The 16,667-nt window shown below is 37.6% G+C and overlaps 1 protein-coding gene across 2 annotated transcripts in view; it reads right to left on the reverse strand.

The window, feature by feature from the left end:
- Positions 1–839: 839 nt before the first annotated feature.
- Positions 840–16,667, reverse strand: part of HB-8 (homeobox-leucine zipper protein ATHB-8) — a 67,954-nt gene continuing 52,126 nt past the window's right edge. For both annotated transcript variants that reach the window (XM_090016334.1, XM_090016335.1), the window contains 6 exons: positions 8,154–8,231; positions 7,946–8,080; positions 6,954–7,279; positions 4,832–4,937; positions 1,340–1,489; positions 840–1,247 (listed from right to left, as the gene is read on the reverse strand). In XM_090016334.1, the coding sequence (XP_089872460.1) occupies positions 1,101–1,247; positions 1,340–1,489; positions 4,832–4,937; positions 6,954–7,279; positions 7,946–8,080; positions 8,154–8,231 (942 nt within the window). In that variant the 3' untranslated portion in view covers positions 840–1,100. The remainder of the gene's footprint in view (positions 1,248–1,339; positions 1,490–4,831; positions 4,938–6,953; positions 7,280–7,945; positions 8,081–8,153; positions 8,232–16,667) is intronic.

Consider the following 16,667-nt stretch of genomic DNA (forward strand, 5'->3'; position numbering starts at 1 on the left):
AAGGCAGGGTGGCTGTGAGGGCCCCACCTGGGGTTTTCCTCTCTTCAGCTAGGGTTCGTCATCATAGAAAAAAAAAAGAATATAGTTTTGTATATGAACATCGAAAATATTAGTAAATTGCTTTCTCCTAGGCTTTTTCATTTGAGGTAGGCAATTGTTTTCTTGATCAAGCGTTGGATTTTTCTTTATATTATATTCAAGATATTAATTTCTATGCTTGCATTTTCACATGAGCATAATAGGTTATTTTGTTTTCTTTGGACAGGCACATAATATAGATAGCAGGTCGGGAAAAGAGACGAGGTTCAGCATACAAAACTCTCGTTCATATTTAATTTGTAAACTAGGCTCAATAAAACAAACACGAAAAAAGATGTTACACTCGTATAGGCCCGTTAATTATTACCAAAAATACCTTACTAATCCTATTTCTTTCTGTTTAGCATGACGGATTTTTCCTTTTTTTCACAAGAAATTCTAGCTTGGGTCACAAGACAATTCTACCTTTAATAATCCTATAGCTTTCCTTTTGTTCTCTCTTCTTTCGAATTTTTGCTTTCCCTTCACTTCTCTCTTGTTTCGATTTTTCTTTTATATTTGCATGTTATATTTATTGTAAAAAGTGACAATTGTTTTATTAATTCCACCTCGGTTTATAGTTTCTTATTTGTTTCCGCTTCTGCTTCCACTTCCTACCGCTTTCCCCACGTTTTCTTTTGCTCTTCTCATACGTTTCTACAATTGCCTCACAAACATATCTTGCTACACACTTCATGCTGTTTTTTTTAATGCTCACTTCCCTTTTCTCACTGCTCGTATCCATTTTGTATCCTGGTAACTATCGATGAAACCCGGGTAACAGAATTGTGCTCAAGCATGCACTCTTTTACCCTTTTTCCTTTTTGATTATATAAACTGCATATAACAAAATGAGTACTTTTCTTGTGGCTGTCATCACGAGACATACTCTACAGAATAACAATACTCGTTTAACAAACACAAAGACTAAACAAGAAAAACGTATCCCTCACCAACAGTATAACTTGCAACATTTTTATTTTTAGGCAGAGAAGTGGATATGAACTTGGGCGCAGTTACTTTCAGACAAAGGACCAGTTGATGAACATGAAGCAGACGCAGTGGGTGCTGTCTTCCTCATTCAGGACTTTCCAGGCCACTGCTTTCTCAAAAGAAACAGGCCTTCCCATGCTTGATAAGCACATCCCACATTGCAAATATGCGTAACCCTGTGCATGAAAAGATAAAAAAAAAAAAGAGTAAACTAAAAAATGTAAAAGAGTGGAGCACTGGAACAAACTTAGATATCTCTCGTTGGCACCTGCTGCATTATTTGCGTGAAGTCGGTACAGAGAGTTTTCCTGCCATTCTCATCAAATATCTTCTCAAGTCTTATATCTTGTAATGCAACCAGGGTCGACTCTAACATGTCAAGACCAGCTTGATTCGCAAAAGTGAGAACTGGTACTGGCTGCAGAACAAAGGTCAAGTGCAGATCAGGCTCACATTTTTGCTCTCTCTCTCTCTCTCTCTCTCTCTCTCTCTCTCTCTCTCTCTCTCTCTCTCTGCCAATAGCATGTCAAAAGCAGCTTCACTGAATCAGAAGCACCCCAGAAAACAGTGCCTACAACAGTGACCTAGCATGAGTGAGTTAATAGCCCAAGCCATGCCAAATAGATTGACCACACACACGCACTAGTATAAATATGTATAATCTAGTTGGAGAACTAAGTGCAAGTTGTATCCATTCAATCTGACTTCATAGATATGTTCAACATGGTTTATTTGCTAGAGAGATCACATCTTGCAATTATATTTTTTAGATGTAAAAATAAAAATTTTTTGATTCATTAGATTTTGGTATCTTGTGGGTAATTGATTTTTGAAGCCCTTGAAAAACTTGCTTACATGTTGCCAACACATGATCCAAAACCTATTTTCTACTAAAGAAACTATGCAGGCCATATATGTAAGCAATGTCACCTGGGTACGGGTGTGGGTGTGGGTACAGGGGTACGACACAGCAATTCCAAAAAATGTGGGTGCGGGGACACGACTATATATATATCACATAAATACAAAATAAATTCAAAATAAACTGAATATAATCTAAATATATATCTAAAATATATATTATATACTGAAAATATAAAGTTATAAACTAAAAATATAATTATAAATTATAAATTGAATACAACCTTGTATGTACCGAGGGTAAAATGGCATGTCCAGGTGTCAACATGGACACACGTGTCGACACGGGTACGGAGTACAAATGGAGTGTCTGTGTGACATAGCTGTAAGGTTAGATCCACAAAAAAATTGAAAAAATTGCAAAGAAAATAGAGTTTTTTTATTAGACTATGCTCAAAACGACTAGCAAAATTTATATCTTTCTACTATCTAGTGTACCATTCTATCTGGTTAGAAATCATAAGTGCATGCTTTGTCTAGTCAATCTAACACAGTATATGCATTCAACACCTTTTGTTTGTTGGAAGTTGCATGCTGGATTGTATCATTTTGATGTAAAAAATGCTTTCCTGAGCTGTAAAATTTAGTGCATTGTGAGCCCTTGATTTCTTAAGCACTTGGAAAACTTGCTTACATGCACAATCACATGATTCAAGACATTTTCCACTAACAAACCATGTAGATACTACCTGTAATCTTAGAATCACACACAAAAAAAAGTGAACATTTTTTTACTAGATTGTATATACTGTTGACAGTAGCAAATATTTACAAATATGTGCACGTGTGTGTGCTTCCTAACCAAGTTAGGAATGGATCAGTATTGATCGATTCAGAAAACAGTAGCATGTCTTTTTGCTTAACACTAACATTCAAATATATTTTATCACTAGTTACTAAAAAAATATGCTTTGGAACAAATTCTTTCAATGAAAAAAACTTCCCTTATAAAGCATTGGTGCAACATGGGCAGCTGGGTTTTTTTAAAATTTCTTAAACCTATCTGAACATAAAATTTTTTTTTCCTAATCACGTTAAGAATGAAACCACGAACACACCCAAAAAAACATAGGTGGCTTTCGCCTTAGATTAATATGAAAATATGACTTGTTCCTAAAAAACATGCTTTGGTCGAATTGTTTCAATGGAAAACTTTTACTGTAAAGCATTGGTACATGAGAAGCAGATTTTTTAGAAATTTCTAAACCTGTCTGAACAAACATTTTTTAACTAATAGGATTGACGAGGTAATTCTGAAGTCTCTTGGAGTGAAATGCAAATTCACATGACTGCACAGCGCAAGTACAAAGTTGATTCGCCAGTGTCAAGAATTATATTTACAACTTCTACAGATGATACACCGATAATGGCACAGGTCAATGTTGGTCCTGAATTTTAGGAAAAGTGAATTTGGCAATTGTGCTCTCATGGATCACAACAAACAAAGGAATTATGGGTCCCAATTTTAACCTTGATATTCAAATGCAACCTGAATAAACTATACAAATCACACTTGTAAGGTCTGATTAAACTACTCAACAAAAGTACTAAAAGGATGATATCTATATTTCTCCCCAATTTGAGGGAAGTGCTAAAGGGATTGAAACATTTAGTATTTCAGTTCAGGGATAACTTTATCCTTTTGCCCACTTTTATATATGCCTGTTATAATTGGGAGGCATAGGGTTCTCTTTGTCCAGCAAATATTACACCCACGTAATATATAAACATGTCACGAAAGAGAGCATGATAATGCAAGGCCTAATCACCTTTTAGTTTCTTCTCTTCTCCTAAGTTCTTTCTATTTCTTCTTCACTCTTTATTCTTTATTTTCCTACTTAGTTTCCCACAAGACATACCAGGCCAGATGATTTTTCAGTTGTGGCCATTCAAAGGCACCAAAAATTTTTCTTTTTTGAAGGAAAATCAAAGGCGTTAAGTTGAATCACTAATTATCACTATAGATGCCTTTGTATCATACAGAAACAGTAATATTGCATAAAAATCAGAAATGGATCCTTGTATTTTTCAATTGCATATATGTGATGATACTTGTTTCTAATGCAATGGACTAATCAGAAATTATTCCCTATGAAATCTTTTACTACATGAACTTAGTATGTCTTTCAAAAAATGTGTAGCAATTGTGGCCTTTCCAGTTTCAAAAGTCTGCATCTATTTGAAGGGCATAATGTGAATTACATCTGGAGGCATATCTTTATGATTAGTACTGTTATGTCATATTTGCATCCAAATGTCTATGTTTGAGCATACTAGGCATGACTCGCACCAACATACTAGGGTATTATGTATTTTATGACCACAAAAAACTTCCAACATAATACTGTTCCACTACTATTTGTTTCAAGGCAAACATTTTTCTAAAATTGGAAAAGTTATAAACTATGAAAACAAATTCATCAAACAAAACAACTTTTGTGCACTTATGACATACTTATTTCGGGAAATCATTTCTATGTTTACCAAAATATCCATGTACAAACATTAGCACCAAGTTGTTTGCTCTGATGTCTAAACATGTTTAGCCACCTCATATGCAAGATTCTCTTTAATCTTTAAGAGTTGAAAAGAATGATATTCTGATAGCACCAGCTATGGTATCGTTTTCAAGTTGGTTTAAATCACACAATAACAAGACATTGTTTTCCACATTTACCTCGGTAGTGGCATATCCAAGATAACTTTATGAAATTCTACCAGAAAGCTTGAAGAGATGTTTTCTATTTATGGTAATCATGCTACAGTATGTAGAATTTTTATTTCATTTTTAAGGAAAACTATGCCGCCCATCTTATCAAATGAAAGTTTGAGAGCATACCTTCAAAGAGCAGCACACTATGGCATCAGAATAATGCCAAAGTGTTTTCAGGATAGACTCTGTGGCTTCACTGGCAGACCTAAGTAGCTCTGCACCCAAATGTAGCCTGTAAAAGGAGCAATTACAAGGATATGAGCAACTAAGAAAGTAAGGTGGCACTTGGATGACACTTAAAATTTTTTTTGGGAGCCAAAGTTTCTCGAAACAATTTCTAAGTGTTTGGCTGACAAATTTTTCAAAATCATTTTTTCCATAATATCTTTTCACGGCCTTAAAGTCAGTTGTGGAAAATTTTCATACATCTATTTTTTCAAAAGTTGGTTTAAAAAATGATTTAAAGTTTTCATGCTCAGTCCCCTCTAAGCTCACCAATTATTATCACTGAAAACCCTTTCCGTGAAACTATGTTTCCATTCAACCACCATCAAGTACCCACCTGAGAATCATTTCCAGCCATGGATTGCTCACTATGTTACACGGATACTAAATTTTGCCTAATATTGGGAACTTCATTAAAATGGTAATCTCTACACGGATACTCCATTTTGCCTAATATCGAGAACTTCATCAAAATGGTAATCTCCCAGTATCTGCAGCGGTATCCATGTGACATAGATTGGCCAGAAATATGAGCTGTATTCCCATAAGGAAATTACTGACCAACCCATGGCCGGATCAGGATGTTCTTTAGAAACAGAAGAATGAAAACTCTGTTTCAGTCTCCCTCTTTCAGGCTGTTTTCCAGCCATAGGTCAGCCGCGCAACATTTGTGGTGATTCTCTATTTATCTTTTTCTGGCCAAGCCATGGTCGGAATTTCATTAAGGAGGTGTTTGTTTCATCCACTTTGGAGAGAAAATGAGCCACTTTGATATGAAAATGGTTCCCTTTCGCATGGTGGAACGGTTCCTTTGAAGGCACCAAATTATATGGAACTATTTAGCTGAAAATCATACGTTTTAGTTTTTTTTGTAAATTAAATCTTATGGATGTGATCTAAAATGTTTGTTTAGTGAAAAATGTGTTTTGAATCATATGATTGTGACACAAGCGGGTTTTTTAAGGGCTCAAAAAATGAACGGTCTACAACGCACTAAAATTTCATGACTCAAAACATCATATTTTTTTTTATCGAAATAACATGATCCAAGGCTTGATCCTTAGCAAACAAACCTTTCTGAACACATCTATGTGGTCCGATTGAGTTGATAAAGCTTGAACCTATGATTTTTAGACCAATAGTTTCATATAATTTGGTATCTTCAAAGGCACCAAATATTAACCCATATATTTAGTATGCTCGATTTAGTGGGATATGAATGCTTTGAACCTCACCGAGGACATGGCATTGGATAGAAATGATTGGAGAAGGATTCATGTGGAAGACCCAGAATGATTTTCTTTTTTGGTTCATATCGCCGACCCCAATTGTTTTGGGATGAAGGCGTAGTTGTTGTTGTTGTATATTTAGTATGCTCGATTTAGTGGGAATCGACTCTTGGATAATGTTTTTTGATGAAAAATGTATTTTATTGAGCAAAAAAAATTGATGCCTTCATGGCCATTGATTTTGGATCCCCAGAAAAACTTGTATTCAGGTCAGATTTTGGTGATCCAAAAGCCGGTTCCCACTAAACAAACCTATAGATCACATCTATGGTGTAGGATATGAGAAAAAATATAAAAAACTATGATTTTTTAATGTGCCTAACGGGGCAGAACGAGCGCATTACTTAGAGAGAGAGAGAGAGAGAGAGTTTGCAACCCTAGGGTAAGGAACCCCCTAGTTAAAACTTATATGTGGAAAGTTGTTTTGACCAAATCTGACCTCATGAATGTGTTCAGCATGGATAAAATATCAGGAATCAACTCTTGGATCATAGTTTTTCGACGTAAAAATATGTCTTTTTGATGTTTGAAAACTTGGTGCATTGTAGGCCATTGATTTTTCAACCCTCATAAAATCTGACATATACATTAGAAAAAATGATCCAAAGGTCAGTTTCTACTAAACTTAATATGTAGATCACATCTGAAGTGTTAGATGTGCAAAAAAACAGAAAAGAATAAAAATATTACATTTTTCATTATGGGGTTAAGAGAGAAAGATTTTGTATGCTTGCCTGTAGCTATGACAAATCCATCGGGCAAGTGTAAGTGCTTCAGGACTGCCCAGGGGTGGTCTAATTCCAGGATATGCACTAAGTCGAGATGGTGTCAGTGCCATGGCCACCCTCTGGACGGATGATATAACACTGCGAACATACTGACGGGCCATGAATGCTACATTGTGCTGTACATGCTCCTCATACATAAACTGAAAAGCGATGGTCAATACAGATCTCACATTGCTGGAGTTGCCTGGAAAATTGTCAAATATTTTACTCCCAGTTGGACCAACCTCAAGGGCAGAGGCTAAGTCCAGGGTTCTGTTTGAGCCACAACCGTCCTGTTGAAAGCACATTAATAAGAATATGTACAACAAGCAACCTTCCAGAAAAGACAATAAAATAACTGACAAGGTCATGGAGAAAAACTTATAAAATCAGATTTGCTTACGCAAAATATGAAAATGCCCATACTAATGACAACCCAATCTTCCCAAGTGACCACAACAATAACACAAAAAAAGAATAAATTACATCATAGGACTGGGTTTTAAATTTTTCCACATACACAAAGAAAAACTCCTAAAATGAAAACATGGAACCAAGAAAAAAAAATCTTGACATGTCATAGTTATTATCTGGTACTTTTAATGGACTAGGATATATCTGAAAAAGCAAAAATTAAACCAATTTTAGGATCAGTACCTAATTATGGGCAACAAAACAAACTGAGATTGCTTTAGAAGCTAATAAAAGCAAACAGGGCTTCCGGTATGAACTTTGATATGTGAGGAACACACATATGTGCACATGCTCACGCATGTTCAGGATGGAGATTTATACAGTCAGACACGCAGGAGTAATTTAAGGCTCAGACAGGATGGTGAGTGGAAAAGCGATGAAAATGCAATGTTTGACACCAGAAACAAGCTCAAGATGGTGCTTCCTCAGACAATGAGCTTATACAATGAATTCTCTATAGAAATGGCATCATCAAATTCACTTACAACTTCAGAGTCAAGAGGGATGATACGGAAGCCAGAAGGCAGCAGTGGTGCATCATCAGCAAATGACGAATCAATAGGAGCAAAGATGAGTTCAGAGCAGGCTCCCACAGCAGTCTCGTCCACCCCACTGCAAAGCTGGCCACATGAAAAAAATTGTAATGAGGAGCGTATGCCTTTATTATAACAATAAATAAGAGAAGATCAAAACCTGCAAGAGAAAGACATCTCTGGGCATGATTGCATCTTCAGGATTCAGGCAATTTTCCAATTTAATTACCTCCAAAAACTGATGAAAAACAATGTATTGTTATCAGATAATTCCTTCTCATAAAAATGGTAACATTCATGCATCAACTTTAGTAAAGAAAGATGAAGAGGCAAGAAAACTTAAAATATTTATCAATTCTTTGGATATTTCTATTTGATACTGTTCTCTTTTCAGACATTCTTTATATCTGACATCTACACTTACACGATGTAGGTTACACGTTCCAAAGAAAAATAATGAATACGTATAATATCAAGGACATATTATCATGTAATATGCAACATTATGATTCTGTTTTGCTCTTTTCCTTGTGTTCTATTAAGATAAGTCGACTAATTAGAGTTTTATCCATGCTTAAGGTTGTTTCTTATATTTTATAAATAATAAGGGATCTAACTGTAATTTTATTCTTTTGGCTAATCTCTACTTAAACAGGAGATTAGACCTAATTTTAATAAGAAGAACGACTCTTCCTCTCTCTCGCTTTTCTCTCTCTCGGTTCTCTATTGTACCAATTTACATGGTATCAAAGCTGACACTCTTGGGAACGTGACCTCTGGTTCTGTGCCAAATCTTGCATGAAGGTCATCGGATCTCGTGACTTCGAGATTGCGTGAAGAAAATCGCGTGTAGAAGATCGGGTAAGGTGTCCGTTGTTTTTTTTTGGTGGTACAGATCTGTTATCAGATCTGTAGTCTGACAAAAGTCATGACTCAGATCTGTAATCAGATCTACAAGTCGTGGTGAATCCATGGGCTTTCAGTCGACCCGATCTGGTTAGTGTAGGTATGGGTGCTGTGCAAACGTCGTGAAGCGGGTGACAGGCAGTATCTGTGCTTATGCTTTGGTGATGATGGAATGACAGTGTGGAGCAGATGCTGTTCTCAAAGTTTTTTTTTCAGCAGCGTGAAGCAAACCTTGTTATCAAAGTTTTTTTTTCAGATCTGATATAGATCTGCAGTATGGATCTACGTATTGTGGAGCAGATCATTACTATGTTATGCTGTTGTGCAGCAGCATGAAGCAGATGTTGTTATCAAAGTTTTTTTTTAGATCTGATACAGATCTGTAGTGTGGACTTGCATAGTGTGGAGCACATAATTTTTTTTCCCAATCTGATACAAATTTGGGTGTCGTGGTGAAGACAAATCATCGTCGTCGATCTGCGTATTGTGCAGCAGCAACAGTTGTTGAGATTTTTGAGTTTTTTTTTTTAATCATTATGGGTGAAGCTCCCAAATCTGATTACAAGAATGAGGCTATTGGGGAATACAAAGCCTTTGCCAATGCTTTCTCATATGGTTCTTCCGTTAAATTGAATAAAACAAACTATGCAAGGTGGTCCAGGATGTTTATGATGTCTGGACATCGTAGAAAGCATATTTTATTGGAATCTGAGCCAAATGATAAAACTAAAAAATATAATAGTTGGGAAGAAGATAATGACATTGTTATGTCATGGATCATGAATAGCATTGAACCTCATATTGCAGATGGCCTAATTTATTATAATACAGCTAAACAGATGTGGGATAATCTTCGAGATACATATTCTCAAGAGACGAATGTGAGTCGTATTCTTCAAGTTGAACAGAAGATATATAATTTACAGCAGGGTGATCAGACCTTGACCCAGTACTATGCTTCTGTTAAGGCTGCCTTTGAGAGGCTTAATGCTCACAGACCTCTGTGTTGCTCAAAACAAAAGGATCATCAAGAACAGACTATGGTTGCCCGGTTCCTCACAGACCTATCGTCAGAGTTCACCGTTGCTAAAGTCCAAATGTTGACCAGGCCTGATGTTCCTACTCTTGCTGATGTATACAATCGATTGAGTAGACTTCCCATCTCTCTTCCACAATCTCAACATGCATCTCAGTCATCTGCTTTAGTTGTTCCATTTAGTTATGGACGAGGAAATACTATGAATGTTAGAGGCAGAGGTCGTGGAAGAGGTATGAGAGGTAGAGGTAAACTTCAATGTACCTATTGTGGAAAATCAGGACATTTAGAAGATCGTTGCTGGGATAAATATGGACGGCCTGCATTTCCTCTATTAAAGCCAAATGTTCCAAAAGCTAATGCTACAAAACTAGAGGTGGAGTATGAATCCAATTCTCCTAGTGAACCTATCACTCTTAGCCGTGCAGAATATGAGGAGTTGGTCTCTCATCATCCTTCAAGTTCCTCTTCTCCTGTAGCTGGTGTGGCCTACTCTATCAGAGACCATCTTTCTCCCCATGATAGTAAGTGGATTATTGACTTTGGTGCTTCTAGACAACTATGTGGAAACTCTAAAAAAAAAATCAGATCTAAAGGCTATTATTTCACATCAGGGAGTCTTATTAGCTGATGGGAGTTCCTCCCTGGTTATCGGTCAGAGAAATGTCTTTATATCCTCTTCCTTGCAGTTATAAAATGTCCTTCATGCTCCTTCATTTCCTCAAAGTTTACTCTCAGTGAGTTGCCTTACAAAAGAGCTAAATTGTAGAGTGATATTTGATCCTGTGTGATGTCATTTTCAGGATTTGCTGACGGAGAAGAAGATTGGTGGAGGCTATGAAGAAAATAGAGTCTACTATCTGTTAGTTTTGGATCATGGATCCATGACCCGCACCACATTCCAAGGATCCATCTTGGGATGCGTGGGCGGTGGCATGTTTGTAATTTATCTTTATTACTTGTGTAATGTTATACCATGTACAACACTTATAAATAATAAGTAAAAGAGGGAAAACCTATTGCCGCCGACTCCTCTTCTCTATCTCCACTCTTCTCTTCTTTCTCCTCTCTCTTTACCTCACCTTTAACTCTTGCAGGTCGATACTTCTGACATGGTATCAGAGCATAGGCGCGGAAATCAATCATCTAGAAGGCCCATAAGGACCAGCACGTGCTTCTAAAGGACGTAGGCTTTATTTTTGTTTTGTTTTCCTTAATCAGATTTCTTTATTGCTCATTTTCTTAATCAGATTTCACGTCATTCTAGTTTCCCTTTTGATCCTTCTCATTCTCAATATTTCTGGTACGCACGTCTTAACATCCTGTTTCAGTCTGCCGAGTTTTTGTTTTTCTCCCCAAAATATTTCTGATTCTTTCTTTTTCTGGTTCGCACGTTACTATTCATCTGTGTAACGTATGTGCTGATATTGTTTTCAGCACACAACATTGTTGTTTCTTTTTCTCTGTGTAATGTGTGTGCTGATATTATTTTCAGCACACAGCATTACTATTTTTTCCTTCAATATACTGTTAGAACAGTCGGCATTTAATATTTTTTGGTTCGCACATCACTATTCTTCTGTGTAACGTGTGTGCTGATATTGTTTTCATCACACAACATTGCTGTTTTTTTTTTCCTTCAATACACTGTTAGAACAGTTTGGCTTTTCATTCTTCATATAATCCATGGATTCCAAGCTGAACCCTAGTTTTCTTACTCATCTCATGACCCACAAGTTATCTCATGATAACTACTTACTTTGGAAACGTCAGATTGTGCCTTTTATTCGCAGTCATGGTCTTTATGGGCATCTAGATGGGTGATCACCCGCCCCACCTACACATATCATGCAAGAAATAACAGGTGAAGATGCGAAGGTGAGTCAACTTCGAACCACCAATCCTGCTTATGACATATGGGTACAACAGGATCAAACATTAGTTGCTTACATAACTTTCACACTTTCTGATCGTGTTTTACAAACTATTTCTGATAATCAATCTGCTGTCGAGTTGTGGAATGGACTAACTCATTCATTTTCTCAGGTTTCTGAATCTCGGGCTTTGCAACTCAAGTGGCAATTCCAATCCATGCGAAAAGGAAACAAATCTATTACAGAGTTCATGGGGGATGTCAGGGTTATTACAGATCAGTTAGCTGCCATTGGAAGTCCTGTATCAGATAAGGACATGGTACAACAGGGATTAGGTAGCCTTGGACCTGAATATCGCATGTTTTGCACAGCACTCCAGGTTGTCTCAGTTCTTCCATGTTTTAATGATCTTCAATCTAAGCTTTTGCAATATGAGGTCAGTTTAAATCAGGAGCAGGCGTCAGATGATGTTCATCCTGTGATGATGGCACATACGCCTATTGAAACAGGAGTCTTATTTACTCCTCCTCGTCCCAATGGAACAACTATAAACAAAGGAGGATTACTACCTACACCAGGTGGAGGAAGCCTTGGCTCTGGCAGTGTACCACGAGGGGGACGTGTTCCTACTTGTTTTCTATGCAATAAGCGGGGACATGTTAAAGCAAATTGCTGGTACAATCCTCAGAACCGGAACAAAACAGGGAGGCCAGATAGTAGGTCAGGGCAGAGGGCAACTCAGACGTTTGCACGCACTCCTCAGGGACAGGTTCTTCCACAGGACATACAAAATATCCTTATGACTACTTTCAATCATATGAACTTGCGCCAAAATGATGAAGGTATATGGTATATTCATTCAGGGGCAGCAGCACATGTTACTTCTGATGCAGGTAAATTTTCTCACTTGACTCCTTATACTGGAAATGGCACTATAGTCATAGGAGATGGATCTCACCACCCCATCTCTCACACTGGAAATGTCTCCCTTACTTTGCCTGAATCTCAATTACCCTTGTCAAATGTTTTACTCACACCTGCTATTCAAAAGAATATTCTATCTGTGTCTAAATTAGTTGATGAAACAAATTCTTCCGTTGAATTTACTCCTTCTGTTTATCTTAAGGATCTTCACACCAAGAAGACGCTCACTAAAGGTGAACGGCGCGGGAACATGTACGTCTTTGAAGAATCTCATGTGCCTTTGAAGACGTCGTCTTCCGTAGCTGTGGCTTCTTCAGCTCCTTCCTTTCCAACATTTTTGAGTCGATCCACAGATCATAGTTCTCCATCTAGAGTCTTGAAACTTAATAAGCCAGACTTATGGCATCTTCGTTTGGGTCATTGTAGTCAAGTTTTTCTTGACAAGTTGTCTGCTAAAGGTCTAATATCGCAATCAGTTTAGAGTCAAAATGTCCAAATTGTCATTTATGCAAAAGTCATGTACTTCCTTTTCATAACAACAACAACAACAACAACAACAACTACGCCTTCATCCCAAAACAATTGGGGTCAGCGATATGAACCAAAAAAGAAATTCATTTTGGGTCTTCCACATGAATCCTTTTCCTCCAATCATTTCTATCCAACGCCATGTCCTCGGTGAGGTTCAAAGCATTCATATCCTTTCCTATCATCTCCATCCAAGTCTTCCTAGGCCTACCCCGACCTCTTTTAACTAATATATTTTCCCATTTCTCCAACCTTCTAACTGGAGCATCATTAGGCCTTCGCCGAATATGTCCAAACCACCGTAAACGATTCTCTCGCATCTTATTTTCAATGGGTGCAACACCTACCTTCTTACGTATCTCTTCGTTCCGAATCTTATCTTTTATTGTATTTCCACACATCCATCTAAGCATCCGCATCTCAGCTACACTCATTTTTTGAATATGATGTCTCTTGGCAGCCCAACATTCCGTACCATATAGTAAAGCGGGTCTAATAGTCGTCCTATAAAACTTTCCCTTCAACCGCAATGGCATTCTACGATCGCACAGCACTCCAGTAGCACTTTTCCATTTCATCCACCCAACCTTTATCCTATGATTTACATCTCCATCAATTTCTCCATACTTTTGAATGATGGATCCCAAATATTTGAAATAATCATTCACCGGTATATCTTGCTCACCAAGCTTCACTACACTCCCATCACTACTTCGTTGCTTACTAAACCGACATTCCATATATTCAGTCTTACTCTTACTCAACTTAAAACCTCTAGCTTCCAATGTCTGTCTCCATAATTCTAACTTAGCATTAACCCCAGCTCTAGACTCATCAATCAAAACAATATCATCAGCAAACCACATACACCACGGTACATTTTCTTGAATTGATCTCGTAAGCTCATCCATCACTATCGCAAATAGGAAAGGGCTTAAAGCAGATCCTTGATGTAACCCAACCGTTATCGGAAAATTGGTTGACACCCCTCCACAAGTGCGGACATTGGTTACTACTCCTTCATACATATCTTTAATTATACTAATGTACTTGAGAGAAACACCTTTCTTCATCATTGTCCACCAGAGAACGTCCCTAGGTACTCTATCGTATGCCTTCTCTAAATCAATAAAAACCATATGCAAATCTTTGTTCCTCTCTCTATATCTTTCAATAAGTTGTCTAAGAAGATGTATAGCTTCCATAGTTGATCTTCCAGGCATAAAACCAAATTGATTCTCCGATATCATGACAACCTTCCTCAACCTAGACTCAATCACCCTCTCCCAAAGTTTCATAGTATGACTCATGAGTTTTATACCACGATAGTTTGTGCAATCTTGTATATCACCCTTATTCTTATATAAAGGCACCAAAGTACTCTTCCTCCACTCATTAGGCATCTTATTTGTTCGCCAAATCAAGTTAAAAAGATTTGTCAACCATTCTAAACCTTTCTCTCCCAAGCATTTCCAAGCCTCGATAGGTATACCATCTGGGCCAACTGCCCTTCTTGATTTCATTTTCTTCAAAGCCTCTGCAATTTCTTTCTTTTGAATCTTGCGCATGAAGTCACGATTTATCTCATGAAAAGGAATGGAGAAGTCTCCAAGATCTTGAGCATGACTATCATTAAATAGCTTATTGGTTCATTTTCATAGGATATGACAAAGTTTTTATGCTGGCTGTCACAGGCCTACCGCAACCCTCCTCCTTTATCCGGGCTTGGAACCGGCAGTGTACTTCCTTTTCATAGTATCAATAAAAGAGCAACAAAGCCTTTTGAGATTATATGCTCAGATGTTTGGGGTCCTGCGCCCACTGCCTCTCTTTCTGGATCTTGATACTATGTACTCTTTCTTGATTCTTACACTCGATTTAGTTGGATTTACTTCATGAAAAACAAACATGAAGTTTTCAAGTTGTTTAAACAGTTCCATGCACTAGTCCAAAACCAGTTCAACACCAATGTTGTATATTTCCAATGTGATGGGGGAGAATACATATCCCATGATTTTAGTGAATATTTGAAGGAGCATGGCATTACACGTAACATTTCTTGCCCTCATACCCCTCAACAAAATGGAGTAGCTGAGAGAAAACACAGGCATATTGTTGAGACAACCTTGAGCATGATGCACACTGTGGGTATTCCCTTCTCTCTTTGGACCGAGGCTTTCCATACAGTTGTTTACGTTATCAACAGGTTGCCCATGACCATCCTTGAAGATAATTCTCCGTATTTTGTTCTTTATAATTGTCATCCATCATATGAAGAACTACATCCTTTTGGTTGTGTATGTTATGTTCACATTGATCATTCATTGAGAAATAAGTTTCAAGACAGAGTTGTACAGTGCAAGTTTCTTGGGTATGCAGATGACTATAAGGGATACAGGTGTTATGATCCTCATCCAGGCAAAATTCAGGTATCTAGAAATGTTGTTTTTGATGATGAAAATTTTGACACTCTGGGTTAGTCTTCCACAGATACACAGGACAGTTATGATCCTTGGCTCAGTGACTCACTTTTATATGACTCGTTGCCTTATGAGGATTCATCTTTATTGACAGACAATGAACCCTATACTTTCGATGTGGAACCGCATATGGAAGACATTCCTCCTACAACAACATCCTCACGTTTTTCTGGTCTTGTTTATTCTCGTAGAGCTCATCCAGTCAATGATGAGACTCCTCTACGACGTTCCACTCAGGTTAGACATCCTATAGATCGCTGGGTAAGTTATAACAATTTCTCTTTGGATTTTCAAACATTTCTAACCAGAGTGTCCAAAGAAACAGAACCTTCCTCTTTTCATGAGGTTGTACATTCCCGTGCCTGGGTAGAGGCGATGAATGAGGAAATGGAAGCATTGCATGAATGCAATACATGGGAAATTGTACCAAGGCCAGATAACAAGAATGTTGTAGGATCCAAATGGGTGTACAAGATCAAGCACAAACCGGATGGCAGTGTTGAGCGCTATAAGGCTCGTCTGGTCGCATGAGGCTTCACACAGCAGTATGGGCATGACTACGATGAAACGTTCAGCCCAGTAGTAAAATTGGGCACCATCAGGATTACATTGCATTGGCGTTACAACATGGATGGTCACTCAGTCAACTTGATGTTAAAAATGCTTTTCTGCATGGTGAACTAAAGGAAGAAGTTTACATGGAGCAGCCACCTGGTTATAGTATGCATGATTTATCCAATTGGGTATGTAAACTTCGACGCTCTCTTTATGGCTTGAAACAAGCTTCTCGATCTTGGTTTGAGAGTTTTTCCACGGAGATCCAGCATCATGGGTTCACTAAAAGTGTTCTAGATCATTCATTGTTCATATTCAAAAGTGATTCAGCTATTGTTTGGGTGCTTATATATGTTGATGACATCATTATG

The sequence above is a fragment of the Nuphar pumila genome, chromosome 8 (genome assembly GCF_984573655.1).
Source record: "Nuphar pumila chromosome 8, dmNupPumi1.hap1.1, whole genome shotgun sequence".
Taxonomy (NCBI): Eukaryota; Viridiplantae; Streptophyta; class Magnoliopsida; order Nymphaeales; family Nymphaeaceae; genus Nuphar; species Nuphar pumila.